Source organism: Periplaneta americana, chromosome 1 (assembly GCF_040183065.1).
Source record: "Periplaneta americana isolate PAMFEO1 chromosome 1, P.americana_PAMFEO1_priV1, whole genome shotgun sequence".
Taxonomy (NCBI): domain Eukaryota; kingdom Metazoa; phylum Arthropoda; class Insecta; order Blattodea; family Blattidae; genus Periplaneta; species Periplaneta americana.
Window position 1 is genome coordinate 22260197 of NC_091117.1, and position 18254 is coordinate 22278450.

The 18254-nt window shown below is 34.4% G+C and overlaps 1 protein-coding gene across 1 annotated transcript in view; it reads right to left on the minus strand.

The window, feature by feature from the left end:
* The window catches only part of LOC138714936 (uncharacterized), a 32266-nt gene extending 14613 nt beyond the window's left edge, over window positions 1-17653 (minus strand). Inside the window, exons 1-2 of the mRNA XM_069847265.1 lie at window positions 17559-17653; window positions 577-632 (exon numbers count right to left, since the gene is read on the minus strand). Of these exons, the coding sequence (XP_069703366.1) occupies window positions 577-632; window positions 17559-17579 (77 nt within the window). The 5' untranslated portion in view covers window positions 17580-17653. The remainder of the gene's footprint in view (window positions 1-576; window positions 633-17558) is intronic.
* Between the last annotated feature and the right edge of the window lie 601 nt (window positions 17654-18254).

Genomic DNA, 18254 nt, shown 5'->3' on the forward strand with positions numbered 1-18254 from the left:
TAATGCCCGCGGACGACGTCAAGGTCAGAAAAATCATTATTACTGAGCTGAGTCACCAGCCGGCGCACGCGCTTGAGCGGGGAACGGATACAATATTATTTTGATATATTCATTTCTCTATAAGTTAAATCGGAAGTGTGTATAGTAAATTGAATACTTTCTTAGACATTTTCTTTCTTTGAGTAACTTCATCTGGTGGCCAGTACCAGAAAGTGGCTGTAACTGATTAATGGAACTCTCACTGACAGAAACATGAGTAAGACTCATTGTTGACTGACCTGCGTTAACATGAACCGTGTACAAATAGAATCGAAGTTTTAGAAAAGGGACGCTGAGAGGAAAAGAGATTTCGGAAGCAGAAGTTCTCGTTGCACATGATCAGAATAAAAAGGAGGCTCATGATGCGTGAAGTTTCTTACTTGACAGTCTGATCTACAGAGAACAGAGGGACGAGCACTCTGTTGCTAGCCTTTTTTATATGTAAAATCTCAATAGATTGAATAACACATATTCATCTGTGGTTTCTTAAAATAGGACTTCCAGTGATAACATGGACGATGCGTCCCTGATACTTACTGCCCTGCGTCGACCTCCTCGGCCGGTTCCAGGAGCACCAGGGCGGTGAGGAGTACCTGCAACAAGGGAACAAAACTTTAAAAATACTCTATAAGAAAAATACGCAAAATTAAAATGTTACATTATAATTTTAGGTTTGGAAAATTGAGAACAGATGTAATGATTCAGCTCATATCTGTGGCATGTTATTCATCATCTTTTACAGTATCCACCTCGCGACAATGGAATTCCTTGTCACAAAGTATTAGGGGGCTGCAAGATGATACACTTTTAAAAATAGCTTAAAGTATAACCTTCTTAGCAAATTCACTCTAATTATACTGGGTTAACGCGTTAGGTACAGCTTACAGCAGTAACATTTTTGGAAATATTAACATTTTTTCCTCCATTACTTATCTTGTACAATAATGAAAATTGGTATGTGTATAACACTGTCATTTTGCTATATGAAAGAAATATTGTTACGATTTTAAAAAATTTGTTTATATATATATATATATATATATATATATATATATATATATATATATATATATATATATTCAAAATTCAGAATGGTGGCAGTTCGCTGTGCTGTGATGAAGCGTTTCCCTCATAACTCATAAACTTGTTAACTTTTTCGTGTTCTCTTTCTTTTATTTTATTACTGAAACTCAAGTTTACAATATCATGCTCTTTCAACTACATTCCTTAATAAATAATATATTTTTTTTTATTTTGTGTTAGAAGAAAATACTGATATTTGACCATTTTTTAAAGGAATTTATTTTTATCAGACAATTTATTAAAGGTAGAGAAGTGATTTTGCATTATATTGTAGATATGACATGCATACCTAAAAAAACACACGCACAAAAAATTTCATCACAGAATGTTGGATAGTTTTTTAGTTATGAAGGAAGCGCTTCATCACTGCACAGTGAACTTTGAATTTTGAAAAAAACGAATATTAATAATTTCTTTTAATCATAAAAATATATATATTTTTTTTTCATATAGCAGGACAGTGTTTTACACATACTAATTTTCATTATTGTATAAGATGCAGTAATGGAGGAAAATAATGTTGAATATTTCCAAAATTTTACTGCTGTAAGCTGTACTTAACTCCTTAAACGGTCACTGACTATATAGTAATTTCTTTCTTTAGACATGCATCCTGATAGTGCTGTATTTTCCACAATTGTTTCATAATAATCTCTTCTTAAAATCTAACATTATTTCTAACATATTAACATTCTATGTAGGCCTATTTTACTTTAATTCTGGTACACAGTTTGTATTTCATTGTTTAATTAATAGTTCATAGTATTTTACTTTTTAATTCATAAGTAACTCTTGTATACTTACTCACTTACTTACTGGCTTTTAAGGAACCCGGAGGTTCATTGCCGCCCTCACATAAGCCCGCCATTGGTCCCTATCCTGAGCAAGATTAATCCAGTCTCTACCATCATATCCCACCTCCCTCAAATCCATTTTAATATTATCCTCCCATCTACGTCTCGACCTCTCCAAAGGTCTTTTTCTCTCCGGACTCGCAACTAACACTCTATAAGCATTTCTGGATTCGCTCATACGCGCTACATGCCCTGCCCATCTCAAACGTCTGGATTTAATGTTCCTAATTATGTCAGGTGAAGAATACAATGCTTGCAGCTCTGCGTTGTGTATTTTTCTCCATTCTCCTGTGACCTCATCCCTCTTAGCCCCAAATATTTTCCTAAGAACCTTATTCTCAAACACCCTTCATCTCTGTTCCTCTCTCAAAGTATACTCTTGTATACACGTAACTTTTATCGAAATCAAATTGCTGTATCCTTCGTAGTTTGTACGTTTATTCATATGTACATATACTTTTTGCTGGTTGAGTGGAAGAAAAGGCCTTATGGCTTTAAATCTGTCAGCTAAAATATATTATTATTATTATTATTATTATTATTATTATTATTATTATTATTATTATTATTATTATTATTATTATTATCATCGTCATCATTATTTATTACACTCGATTTTTAGGTACCTAGCTTTGCAACCGTTACCTCTGAAAATTAACAGTTTAATTAGTCCCCTATTTATGCTTGTTAACTCGAAGATAAGCGAAGGAACTACTTTTCTTTTAAGGCAATGAATGCGCTACCATTTAAAAGTTATATATTTTTTTATTTTCGCTCTGAAAATGTACGGTTTCATGAATATTTTATCTCAATATCTTAATTATAAGTATACTTCTATATAATTTGGTAGAAGTTGTGTTAATGGACGAGTTGTGTGTAACCAAAACTTTAAATTTAATTATCTAAAAAAAATGTTCTACGTTTTAAACGGCAAGTATTCGTTTTATTTCTCAGTGGTTAAAGCTAGAGTGATGAAACTTGGCATACTTATTTATTAATATCTCTGCTGTGAAATGTAGCATTTCATAAATATTTTTTTGTAGGAAAGAGTGCAGATCTGTGACCCGTTTCTTTTAAAGCTCATCCCGACATTTTTATTAGGACCCTAGAAAAGCCACGAAAAATCCAAGGACTCAATGAGGTGCAGTACTGAGGACTAATTTTATTAGATTGTAGAGTGACTCTACTAAAACTGTAGAGAAAAGATCCTTTTATGTGTCATATACAAGATAAACCGTAACTAATGTCATTAATTTCAAGGGGTTATTCATCGAGATATTTCAAACAAAATAGTTTAATACAATTCTGCTCGTTTTTACTTCCTTTTCGAGATAAAAATTGTTTTATGTGACACATTTCATAGCGTGTTTTAGAGAAGTCATTGATTTAATTCCCAATATGTTCAGTCAATTTAAGAGAGTAGTGTGTATTATGATAATAAATGATTGAAAGAATTTTAATTTCGTTCTTTAAATGTGCAAACATTATTTCGGATCAAATTTCTACATATTTAAAGGGCAAAAATAATTTTTTTCAGTCACTTCTTATCATAATACACTCCTCTCTTAAACTGATAGAGTATATTGGGAATCATAGGCGGAGTTATGGGGAGGCATGGGGGCACTGCCCCCCCAAACTTGACTAAACTCTTTCTTTTCTATTAACATTATAAAATATTGAATTCAGAACATTTTTCTTGCTTTTGTTGATGATTAAGTTTCTATGCTTAAATTGACGAATTAATGTCTTCAGATCATGTGTCTGGACTATAATATTTATTTTAAATTTCTGAATTAATGAGAACTTCTATACCTCATCTGAGGAATGGAAGCACTGTAATGTTTCTTTTGTATAGTAGCCTCGTTTAATTATTAGGCAGCAGCACTCTTTTTAAGATTTGTAGGTCTTTATTGCATGCACCGATAATAAAATGAAAATGCGACGTTGTCACGTCTTGTTTGTTGCTGCTATATATTAATATAACATGGAACAAGACACACTGCTAAAAATTGCAACTCTGGTTTATATATACACTCCGCGTGGAGTATTGGAGCGGCCTTCAAAATACTTGATGACAATGGACAGCGCGACATAATTAAAATTATTGAAACTACAAAGCTTCCGTCCATACACTCCGCGTGGAGTATTGGAGCGGCCTTCAAAAGACTTGACGACAATGGACAGCGCGACATATTAAAATTATTGAAACTACAAAGCTTCCGTCCTCTTTGACACCGCTAGCCTACTAATTGAACGTGGCTACTTTAATAGCCTGTAATAATATCTTAGAACTCTGCAGGTGTTCAAGCAGCTACTTGGAGAAATATGAATAACATACTGCACAACAATGCAAAAAAAAAAAAAGAAAAAAAAAGAAAAGTGATCCCGGTATGTGTAAACTTAAAGACGATATTAAATAAAATAATTATAATTTACATTTCATATGATATCTTGCTTTTTTAAATAAACAGATAAAGTAAATGTAAAATTGGTCCACTGCTGTGGAGTAATGGTTAGTACGTCTGTCCATGAAATGAGCGGGGCCCGGGTTCAAATCCTGGTTGGGGTTTTCTTTCAACCAATTTAAGCAGAATTGCTGAGTAATTTTCGATGTTGGACTTCGGACTCATTTCGCCATCATTAAGTCACATATCATCCATACAATGGCCCGAGTTAAGTTCACGGTACGGTGTGCTGTACTTGTACAAGAGTGCGGCCGGTCGGCTACCCAATCATTCACAGGAGTGATAAGCACAATAAGCCTCAGGTTGCAGTGCAAGCCTTCGGGTCCCTCTTCCGAACAAGAGGAAAGGAAAGTGAAATTGTTTATATATTTTGTTACAATTTTACTTTATTTTACAATACCTTTATTAAATGATCATATTCTGATATACTGTACCAAGGTCAAGCTATAACGGTGGGGAGGAGGTAAATTATGTCTTCCACAACCTCGTTATATGGGGATTCTATGGTTTTGCTTTGCTCCCCCAAGGAAACGGTTCTCTCTGCGCCTATGTTGGGAATTAAATCAATGGCTTTTCCAAAACACGCTATGAAATACGATGAAAGAGTAATGGAACGGAGAAAAATTCTCTCCGGCACCGGGATTTGAACCCGGGTTTTCAGCTCTACGTGCTGATGCTTTATCCACTAAGCCACACCGGATACCCATCCCTGTGTCGGACAGAATCGTCTCAGTTTGTACCAACTCTTGGGTTCCCTCTAGTGGCCGCCCTCTGCACTACGTCATAGATGTATATGAACCAGGACTGAAGTCCACACATGTGCTGAGGTGCACTCGTTATGAATGACTAGTTGGCCGGGATCCGACGGAATAAGCGCCGTCTTAAATCACGAAGTGATTTACGCATATCATATATATTTTAATGTACCGAAGTACATGTGATATTTCCATGCAGATATTCTACGTCATCATACGATGAAAGAGTGGATAAAGCATCAGCACGTAGAGCTGAAAACCCACGTTCAAATCCCGGTGCCGGAGAGAATTTTTCTCCGTTCTATTACTCTTTCATCGTATGATGACGCAGAATATCTGCATGGAAATATCATATGTACTTCGGTACATTAAAATATATTCGCTATGAAATGTTTAATATAAAACTATTTTTACATCGAAAAATATACAGAAACGAGCGAAATTTTATTAAACTTTTTTGTTTGATATAACTCAAAGAATAACCCTCTGAAATTAATTACATTACTTCCGGTTCATCCTGTATACACAACACGGGACAGAGGGCTTTTTTTTCCTCCATGGTAGGGATTTTGTCCCTTTTCGAAGTCTTTGGCTTCCGGTGGATTTTGAAGCCGAGAATTTCGAGTTATTCTTCCAGTAAGGCAACCTCAACCCCACCAAGGACAACACATCGAGTTGCAGAACGCCTCAAGGAAACATACAAGGTTAACTTGACATGTAATGACAATCAAGACAGATGACAGAGAGGAAGCACGCAAACATCTTAAATAGAAGATGTGAGAAGAAAGTGACGACTGTAAACAAAACGCTCTTACCATTTCTCATCGTCTCCTAGTCTGTAATTAAGAAGTGAAATTTGAAGGACAACCGACAGTGCTTGAATGTACGAAGTTTCCCCTCGTAACTGTCCATGAACACTAACAAGTTCGTAAAGTGAACAAAGTGAACCAAATACGCCGGACGGGTTTTCTGAAACACGATGTCATGTGAAAGTGACCGTGTGGGTGTCGCTTCGTAAGCTTGAAGGTTCAAGTTTTTTTTTTTTTTTTTACCTTCCATGAGTAGAGAAAGTCGTTTGATGTTCAAAATTCCGGATCTTGGCCACTTAAAACTGCTCCTTCAACTCATCTTGTCTTTGAAGTCATACTTGCTGCTCTTGCAACTTCATTATTCTGTTAGAAACCGGGAGATGCCTCTTCGACTTTCAAAATTTTGTCTGGGCCTATAGACCAAGTATATTCAAAGAAAACTCGAATTTACACTAGCAGGCTGCGTGTTTAAGATTTATTGTAGTTTCAATTCCTGGAAATCCTGGCCTACGTATTGAAGCAGGTGTACTTGATATTATTTTTACTTTATCCGTAAATGGAGGTTTTCAAGCCAGATTTGACCCTCCCACAAAGACAGAAAAGTTAAGTTTCTTATCTAATCAGACCTTCTTATTTCAGTCTGCCCTGTGGTCAACATGAATGACTTTTCTTAATTGCTGAAGACTACAGTTGTGAGATTAAATTTGGCATGATATAGATTTAATCGTTCGCAGTTAAATAAAATAAAATAAAATTATTATTATTACTAGTGGCTTGTGCAGCAAACGCTGCTGCAAACTAAGTTCGTTAGACGTTCAAATAAACATTTTTCAGATTTCTTTTCAATGAAGAATACTTGTCTTTTTGATAGTTATTTGCTTCCATAATAATGAAACATACTCCCTCTGAATGGATTTTTTTTAGGCCAAATACTTTTTCTTGAACCTATCCAACTTCAGTTTTTGAGTTTCAACGCGAAAATGCAAGTATCAATGTCAGGACGATAGCAGTAGCTATTTCAGTTCATTGTGGATTGTAGGCAAAAGTTAAAAAAAATGTCAGGTTTGCTAAGCTTTCAAACAATAGCATTTTCGTATAGCTGCTGCATGTAGCACTTGAAATGTAGAGCGTAAAATCATTTTATCCTCCTAAGAGATCTTGCTGAAATGATCTGGAGAGTACAAAATTTTCTAGGCCTCTTATTTTATCAGCAGGGAACGGATTTATATGGACTAAAAATATATGAAATATGTAAATATATATGTAGTTATTTTTACCAAAATATGGAATTAAATATGGATTTTTACCAAAATATGGAATTAAATATGGACTTAAAATTATAAAAAAAATGACTATGTACGTTAAATATTGGTACATTTTAATCAAACTAAACAAAAAATATAATGGACGTACCTTATCTTCCAATGTAGTTTCAACAAAACACAATTTTTATTGTCTGTTACCATAACAATAGGTTACAAACATTTCTTTCAAGTGCTGAAAAGTGAATCTTCTTCTATTGTCTCTGAGGATAGATTTATACTGACTAAAAGAGCGTTCGACGTCACAAGAAGTAACTGGTACATAATTCAATTTCACAATGTCTGCTGGGGATAAGTCCAAGTTAATCTTCACTGTTGATTCACCACTCATCACAGCAACAACCTTTTGTAGTTCTTCATATCCAGGGTTTTTTGAAAGTACAGTGTCCACCTTAGCTCTTACTGCATCTGCAACTTTACCTCTACCACGATTCAGTTGTTCCACAGTACTATTTATAATTTCAAAACTTTCAGATAGTGAAAGGTGCCTATTTTGGAGACTTTTGAGCGTTTTTATGATGCATGAAAATGTATGCTGAATGTGAGCTAAGTCATTCTTCACACTTATGTCACAGGTAACTGTTTTCGCAGTATCAATTGAGACTGCATCTTCAGAGTCCAATGCAAGGAGAACATTGTTAATAGAGTCTATATGTTCGGCATAATATTCAACTGCTTCTAGCCATGTACCCCATCTAGTTAAAATTGGCTTTGGTGGCAATGGAATTTCAGGGTACATTTCTTTCAACACGTTAACTCTACTGGGAGCTTTGAGAAATACTTTTTTCACTGATGAAATCAACAAATCTACTTTAGGGAAATTGTCTCTGACCACTTCTGCCACACGATGAAATGCATGCGCCACACAAGTAAAATGAGTCAATTTAGGATATACAACAGATAATGCTTGTCCAGCTTTGACCATATAAGGGGCAGCATCGCTAATAAAGAATAACACATTATCGTACATAATACCCTTTGGCCACAGGATACCCATAGCTTCGTTGAACAGTTTAACTATAGTTTTGTTATTGCACTTTTCTAGAACATCACAATGTAAAAGAATTCGTTCAGAATATTGTTCACTTAACAAACCGATAACTACATTACCAACAAGTCTACCTTCTTTGTCGGGAGTCTCATCAATGGAAACCCAAATTGAACTATCTTTAATTTCATCTCTTATCTTCTGTATTGTCTCATCGTAGATGGATGGAGCATACGTCTTCCTAAGTGTTGACTCATCCGGGATTGTATGTTGAGTATATTTTTCAAGGAATTCCCTGAAGACCTTATTCTTTAGTTTGTAGAGAGGAATATCAGCAGAGATGAGAGAACGGCACAGGTCGATGTTAAACTCAGATCTTACATTCGATGTTGTTGGTTGTGTTAAAAACAATTGTCTCTGCTTGGAATTTAGTTGTTTGTTGGCCTGATGTTTACTAGTTGTAATGTGTTGTTGCACCAGGAACTTTTGTGTAGATGATACTGCACACTGACACAAATTACAAAATAATATTTTATTGTCAGTTGATAAACCATCTTCTTTAAATTCTGAAATGTAACTTGTTAGTTTTGATTTTAAATTGACTGAATGACGTACTTTTGGCATATTTACCGTCTTTATAGTATGATTTACAAAACTGAACCTATGTGTACTCTGACTGGCATTTAACTGTTGAGCTGCACAACTGAAGTCTGTTAAAAATTTTAAATTAAATTAATACAGTTTTGTAACTTACTTTCCCATTGTTGATAGGACTGCTAATTTTCAAATAACTCTGATGTTAAAGGGATTACTGAACATGTGTTTAAATCTCTATTGTTGAAATGTATTTTTAAAAGTTAATGGAATTTTGTTTTGTTTTATTGTTAAACCTAATATAATATGGACTGTTTTATATGAAATATGGAAAATATATGGAAATTAACGAAAATATGTACTAAACTCTAAAATATGGAAAAATATGGAAAATAAAAGTAGGATTTTTCAACCCTACACATTGTGAAACATAAAGATAATGCAAAATATAAATTATATTAGCTTTATAAGTAAATATGTATTTACATATAAATCCTTTCCCTGTTTATCAGTAAGTAATACCTTTTTATCTTTCCTCAGGAACTGTAATTTTTGCTCTCTCTCTAGCCAATACTGAAGACAATGACACATATCAATATCTACACTACAACGCCATTAAGTACGGTATATAAAAAAGACCCAACCCCACTGGGTTAGTAAGTATAAAAATATTTAATTTTTAATAACAATATTATTATCTTACTTAAGTTTTGTAGTTATATAGCAGCCACTCAGTAAATTATAGAAATGAAGATCTAAATTAAGATATTCTATACATTTACTTACATAACCTCAAAACGTTTCACTTTCATGTCATCAATATAGCATCAATATTATGTACAATTAATGAAAAATAGACGCATCATGATATTAACTATAATAATATTTAATTTCTAATGGTAATAATGTCATCAAACCACCTCAAGTTTCGCAGATTTGAATATTCAATCCACAGCTGTCCTCAGAAAATTATACACTGCAGAATCAGTTATTAATAACAAATTCAATTGAGCTCTAAATATGTCGGCAATCCTGCAGGTAATGGCCTTCGTGTAATAGCCTATTGTTTATTGTAGTGTGTGTTTTGTTCTGAAATACAATCAAGTCGGCCGTGATTCAAAATTAATTCTCAAAACTGACAACAGATGGATTTCGGAAAATAGGAAAATTATGTAGGAAAATTGACATTTCACTGAAAACTACTACTTTTCCGAAAAACTTTGGATGCCAGGCATGAAAATGAGGGGTCACTCATTAAAATCCGTTCAGCCGTTTTCCCGTAATTTCCATTACCAGTTCAAATTATTATTATTATTATCACTATTATTATTATTATTATTATTATTATTATTATTATTATTATTATTATTATTATTGAACGGGTTACATCAGATTCTTGTCTATGCGGATGACGTGAGTATGTTAGGAGAAAATCCACAAACGATTAGAGAAAACACGAAAATTTTACTTGCAGCAAGTAAAGCGATAGGTTTGGAAGTAAATACCGAAAAGAGAAAGTACGAGTATATGATCATGTCTCGAGATCAGAATATTGTACGAAATGGTACTATAAAAATTGGAGATTTATCCTTCGAAGACATGGAGAAATTCAAACATCTTGGAGCAGCAGTAACAAATATAAATGACACTCGGGAGGAAATTAAACGTAGACTAAATATGGGAAATGCCTGTTATTATTCGGTTGAGAAGCTTTTGTCTTCTAGTCTGCTGTCAAAATTCTTAAAGTTAGAATTTATAAAATAGTTATATTACCAGTTGTTCTGTATGGTTGTGGAACTTGGATTCTCACTTTGAGAGAGGAACAGAGATTAAGGGTGTTTGAGAATAAGGTTCTTAGAAAAATATTTGGGGCTAAGAGGGATGAAGTTATGGGAGAATGGAGAAAGTTACACAACGCAGAACTGCACACATTATATTCTTCACCTGACGTAATTGGGAACATTAAATCCAGATGTTTGAGATGGGCAGGGCATGTAGCACGTATGGGCGAATCCAGAAATGAATATAGAGTGTTAGTTGGGAGGCCGGAGGGAAAAAGACCTATAGGGAGGCCGAGACGTAGATGGGAAGATAATATTAAAATGGATTTGAGGGAGGTGGGATATGATGATAGAGAATGGATTAATCTTGCTCAGGATAGGGACCAATGGCGGGCTTATGTGAGGGCGGCAATGAACCTCCGGGTTTCTTAAAAGCCAGTAATAAGTAAGTAAATACTATTATTAATGGCGTTGAAGGCCAAGGGTTCGAACCAGAGGTCTGCATCGGACATTTTCGCTCGAGCGCCAAGTAGTTCATAGCATAATCCGTTAGGTAGCGCACATGCATGATGGGTAAAATTGTCACGAGCGATAAATCCTCGAACGGTATAAGCCGAGCGTTAGACATTCGTTCTTGTTACAATGATGAACTGTGTAGTAACATCATAGATGTTTATCATTTCAAAACTTTGCAGTGTTTAACTAACCTCTCCATAGTACAACTACAAAACTTGCTTTAAAATGCAATATAAATGTTGTAGGTAAATATATATATATTTTTTTTTTTTCCCCCACACAGGAGTGATTTTGTTTTTGCCATATCTGATAGATGTTATTGGATGTAAATGTAATTACTATAAACAGAGAACACAATCATAATAATGCAAGTACTGTATCAAGTTTTCTAGTAATAATAATAATAATAATAATAATAATAATAATAATAATAATAATAATAAACTCTAATAATTAGTGTATCAATCTTTGCGTCTGTAACAGTTGTGCAGCATGATTATTCGTTTTATTATATTTTCTGTGACGTTATCTCTGTACTAATATTGTTATTAATCTACTGCTATATCAATAATATTTTGTAAAACGTTTCTACATTGTCGCAGTATATAGGCGGAACACTATGTATGGACCTATCATATTATATATGTGGTAAATCAAATATTGAATAATTATTAATTAGCAATAATATCTGTATATCGAAGTTTTTCATTCTATTTTATTTATAACTTCATGTTTCTGTTTTGGTCCGTTCCATTGACTGTTCCATTAAACGTTTGTCATAAACGCAGAAAATAAAGCCTTATTTTTACCGCGTGAGAAAAACATATGTGTATCTTATCTGTCGCCTTCCATACAAGATAAGACATGTCTGTGAGATGATCTTGTACTGTGCTTCTATTTATTACGAGCGTATCACGACCGATCGTATCTCACTCGAGGGTGCGACACTCGACTGATTTCAAGCGAGCGATTTAACTCCAATGCAGCACTCTGGTTCGAACCCATTAATAAGTAAAATTGTTATTAGTAATGAGATACTAGAACAAGTGCATGCTTTCAATTATTTAGGAAATTTGGTTTCGTATGAAGAAGAAAAAGATATCAGCAGTAAATTAAATAATTATTTCAAAATACTGTAACATGAATTATAAACAATATAAAACCTTAAATAAAATCAGGTTGAAACTGTACGACACACTAGCTCTTCCCACCCTCTTGTACGGCAATGAAAATTGGACTATCATAGCAGCAGATGCATCAAGAATAAAGGCAGCAGAAATGAAATACATGCGAAAAATACATGCAGGTTATACTTGGATGGACTACAAAACTAATACAGAGGTTGCAGCAAAAAGTACTATCCGTTTGCTTCGTATATCTAAACCACAGCCTTCTGGAAATGTACTCATTGTGTATTTAGACACGCTTATTTGTGGTTGCCATTGCTGCCAATAGGGATATCCTGAACTAGCACCAACAGATAGCGCACATGTTCTTTGAGGGATGCGCTTTGCGTGTGCATTTGTTTTTTGGTACATAAACATTGAGGATATACGTAGTGTATTAGTATATTAAATACTCTTAAAAACAACTAAAAATGACAAATTTTTGTTATGTTCCTATATGTAAAAACCAGGAAAAGCTTTTTGTCTTCAATCAGGTCCCTAAATATTGTCTTTCGATTGCATATCCGAGAATAATCGAAAACCTGAACTTTAATGAATAGGTGTACTTTAATGACATGCATTAAAGGACTGCTACCAGGTGTATAATTACTACATTTCGGCATGGTCGAGCATAAAAATATATAGACCTAATCGTTTGGCCGACGAATTTAAAAATACAAATGATTTAAGATATTTTATGCAAGATACATCAAAAGAATTTTAACAAACCTTCGTCGCTACAATTTAGATGAAATACATGTGGGTTTACTTTGGCGATAATTTATTGTCACATTCAATATACTGAATTTTAATTTGTAAATAATTGCACATATTAACAATTTGTTTTTATTGCAATTCTATGTTTAAGATGTTTATTGTATGCTATCGTTTTTATCAGTATTGGTAGCTATCTTCATGCAATTTGTGAGGTTACATTATATTTTTACACACCTGATGTTTTTATGTTCATACAACGTGATATATGTTATCTCTTAATCCCTGATGATGTCACACACGGCGAAAGCGGTAGTCATATTCAACTTATAATCTTCACCTAATGTTTTATTTGTATAACCATTAGGCCTAATAAATTGTGACAGTTATTTAAGGATTTAAATTTAATTATTATTTCTTTCTTTGACAAGTCTTATGGTCTTTAACTCTTTTATGGACAAACAAGAAATAAATAAATGTTGTTGTTTTCTAATGCCAGGCGTTTGACAATAAAGTCATTTGACCTCTTGCACTCCAATTTTTTTCAAAGATATTATCATGGTCAGCCACTGAAGCACAGATTTTGAGGTGTTCCGAATCCATTTCTTGGTTTGAGTTGCACAATGGGCAGTTAGGGGACTGATATATTCCAATTCTATGCAGATGCTTGCCAAACAGTCATGGCCTATTGTCAATCTAAATGTAGCTACAGACGATTTGCGTGGTAAATCGGGAATCAACTATGGATTATGATGCAGAGAGTTCCATTTTTTCCCTTGAGATTGTGTTATCAAATTTTGTTTGTTGAAGTCTAAGTATGTAGATTTAATAAATCTTTTCACAGAGTAATACGTAGATTTAGTAACATGTCTGTAAGCAGCAGTGCTGCCCTTCTTTGCTAAAGCATCCGCATTCTCGTTTCCCAGGATTCCACAATGGGATGGTATCCATTGGAATATTTTATTGAATGTTATTAATTGAGAGAGCATTTTAGTTATTTCTGCTGTTTGAGATGAAGGTGTATGTCTAGAGACTATTGATAGAATAGCTGCTTTGGAGTCTGTCAATATAACTGCATCTTTAAATTTATTGATATAGCATAGAAGATTCCTGATACTTTCACTTATTGCAATGATTTCTCCATCAAAACTTGTTCCATATCCAAGAGATCTGTAAAGTGAGAAGAGACAGCACGTAACACCTGCACCTGCACCTTGTTCTCTGGAGATCAAGGATCCGTCAGTGTATAAATGAAGCCAGTTTTGTGGAGGGTACCTAATATTAATTGTCTCTAAAGACAATTGTTTCATTATTTCAGCGTTTACTTCTGATTTCAGTATTTCTTCTGTTAAATTTAGATTATACTCTATATTTAATAGAGTTAAAGGGTAATAGAATGAGTACACTCAAGCGGCCTACGTGTGGGGGCAGTTCCATACCGTCCCCCTCCCCTTGAGGGAGATTAGTATAGTAAAGTCTGTCGAATTAATTCATTTTCTCCTTTGTTGCTTCGATAAATTTTTCAGGGCCATATTCTTGTTTAAATCTAGCTCTTGTTTTCACTGCACTCATGTTTGTTAACATCTGTTCGATATTGATGTACAGACTTTATTTCTGTTAAAATGATAATAATAATAATAATAATAATGATAATAATTATAATAATAATAATGATAATAATAATTATTATTATAATAATAATAATGGTAATAATGATAATATTGATAATAATAATTATTATAGTAAATTCGCGATATGACCATAGCACTTACAGTGGATATAAACAAATAAAATCCACACCTGTGGATTAAAGGTTAGCTCATCTGGCCGTGAAACTAGGTGGCACGGGTTCGATTCCCGGTCGGGGCAAGTTACCTATTCGAGGTTTTTTCCGGGATTTTCCCTCAACCCAATATGAGCAAATGCTGGGTAACTTTCGGTCTTAGACCCCGGATTCATTTAATCGGCATTATCACCTTCATCTCATTCAGACGCTAAATAACCTAGATGTTGATAAAGCGTCGTAAAATAACCTACTAAAATTAAAAAATAAATAGAACTCGTAAATTTTGAACTTCTATAGATAAATCACTCGTGTTATTGTGAATGAAAGCAACAGAAACCCAAGAAAAATCCCTCAGCACCAGATTTGTCTATCACAATTTTCACCTTATCTCAGGCAGGGATCGAACCCATGTCGTCAAGGTGGAAAACGAATGATTAACCACTCAGACACAAGCGAAACAATATTTATAATCTTGTCAATATTTCAAATTGTACTTTTAATAAGGACTTAACAATATTGTTATGAAAATAAGTTCATTACATAAATAAACTGCATCGTGCACACTAGATATGGACAAAACCCATTAATTAATTCAGGAGAAATCGCTGTACGCAGTCGGACGAACGTGAGACCGAAAACCACCCAGCTATTTTTTTATTTTTTTTTTTGCGATGTAGTACTTTCTCTTCAGTTTCTTCGTATAATAAAAAAAGTGAAATTTCTTGGTGTATATTCATTCGAATACTCCGTGTTTATTTTTAAATTGGAGTTTTTGGCACTTGATTGTATATTACATCAATGAGGCCATCATCACGGGTGAGTTTAATCCTTAATGCATAACAAACGTTGCACGCCATATGTCATGTTGTCATTGGGTATTGTTCTTTGGTTTTGTCAAGAAATGAATGCAGCCTTATGTCAAAAACATTAAATAAATGTCATCCATGTTGTTACTACAATCAAAATTTATTTGATTATTTTAGATATTAAAGGATGAAAATGAGTATTACAACAGCATTACAAATTTAATATTTAACTTTACGTACAGAAATTTTTGTTTCAGAGCAGTATCGTCATGATGTTGATTATTGCGTGAATGAATTCCTGGCTAATTGGCCACAATTCCAGTAACATTCTCGACGAAAATTTCTCAGAATCATTAACGGGTAAATTCAGTAATTTCTTGTACAGGGACATCATTTTATTTTTACTAACATTTTTAATATTAACCTGTCTATATCTTTAGAGAACCGGAAACACCGCTTGCTCCCCCCTCCAAGATTGGAGTTCGATGATACTGGCGTAAAACACAAACCACTCTACTAGGTATAGGAAGGAAGAAAAGTAGTTCATCAGTTTACGTAAACTAGGAAATATCGCGATTTTGAGTTTGATAATTTTCATTAGGTTTTTCTTTAATCAAAGTACAGTACTGTATTAAGAACAAGTGTTTTTACTCACGAAGTGAGTTATCTATGCGAACGTATTCATTATGCAGTGTATATTATACTGTCTATAGCACATTAGCGTACAATATAGAGAAAGAAGTTAAATTGAAAAATAATCATAATATGAATATTTAAACACAATTTTGAAAATGGTGGCCGTTCATTTCGATACAGGCTTCAGTTCTTTTGTGCATATTATCGCACTATAGACTATTGCATCTAATTCCAATTGCCAGTTTCGTCCTTCGTACTAGAACTCATGTTGAAATAATTCTGTACCTACTCTACGTACTGCAAATGCAATCTTCACTTCTGACCGACCCGAAAATATAAAATTACTCAGACATGCTATCTACTGTCCGTCCAAGTGGTTATGCCGCAGGATTGTAGAAAGGGAGGAAATCACTGACAGTTAATTACTTAACGAGGCCCTTTTATTTAAGTTAAATTAAACAGCTGTATAATATTACGTAAACTTCCAATTCCTAAGAGAAATTAATGTTTTCAGAAAAGAGCTAAGACAGCCCAGCTATTACAGAGGGGCGAGCAGAAGCAGGTGGGGGAAATCGGGATGCGACGTAGGTAAACGGACATTACCTGTGCGAAAATATGATTCAATATTGAAAGCTCTTTCGTCACTGGAAAACGCGAACATATTTCTGGAACGTACTGTACTCAGTAACTCAGTACTGCTTACTATCTGCGGTCTTGGTTCTGTGTGGAGTTGGAACTTCCTTAGTAGAAGGGGTGGGAGTGAAGTACATTTAAAAACTCAGGTACAATAAAAATTGAAGTAAAAATAAAATGATGTCCGTGTACATGTAAAAAATAATAAATGCTTTTAAAAACGGATGTAATTAACAAAATTAAAATAGCTACAAAGTACGAAACTCATACCTTTCAAAGTATGGTACCACAAATAATTAAATTAGTAAAATCATCTGTCTTCGGTTAGCATTGGCAAACAAACCTGTGACGTCGTGAACGTAAAAACAAGACGTGTCGGAAGCTCTCTTTCAAAATTTGACACGGGGTATTTGTTTTTCCCGTCCCATAGTCATTATATCATTGCTCCATTTGTAGTTGCATCACCATTTTATTGCCTCTGAATAACCTCCGAGGCGTCATCCAATATTCTTTAGCTTTCGAAATTTCCCTACCACAATCACACATTTTCAGAGCCATACCTCACCAACACTTCGTCACTCAACACGTAAATCGTAAAACAAAACACTCACCACTGCCGCAGAGATCCACATGCTGCTATGACGTCACATGCTGCTTTGCTCCCATGTCAGGAACCGCTAGTTATAAGACGTCCAGCGGCCATCCGAAGGCTCTATATAGCCTCTCAGCTGAAGCAAGATGGAGGTCATACTCTCCCACTACCCTCGCAATTCTGACACACATTTATTTCAAACTGGTTTCAGATATTCTACACTTAAAAACGATGACTCGTGTCGCTGCTTGATTTTCGTTTGTCTTTTATTTCTCTAGATACGGCAACAATTGAAAACCTGACTGCGGGCAGAATAAGACTTTGACCCCGAAGTATATTGGATGTCATAGCCATAATGTTACTATTTCGTTCCACTTTTGTCTCTTTTGTGCTGACTTCGTGTCCCCAGAGGAAGAAAGCACAGGATCATTCCGGATACAATGACTGGGTGGAAACGTAACGAAAGTATGAGAGGCCATTACGATTTCCAAGGACATTGTCAACGAAAGTTGAATTTCACCTGACTCTGCTCTTTTTACGTGGTTTACGTTGTTTATTTGCAAGGCTGATTCTTGAGCGGTATGAAAAAAAAACGTAATCTCGTCTGAATTTAATTGAAAACAGAAGTTTAGTAACGAGTTTTTACATATACATTCAGCTATAAGAAACTCAATTTTTACTTCTGTGGCCGGGAGGAAAAAGGTCTTAAGTAAAA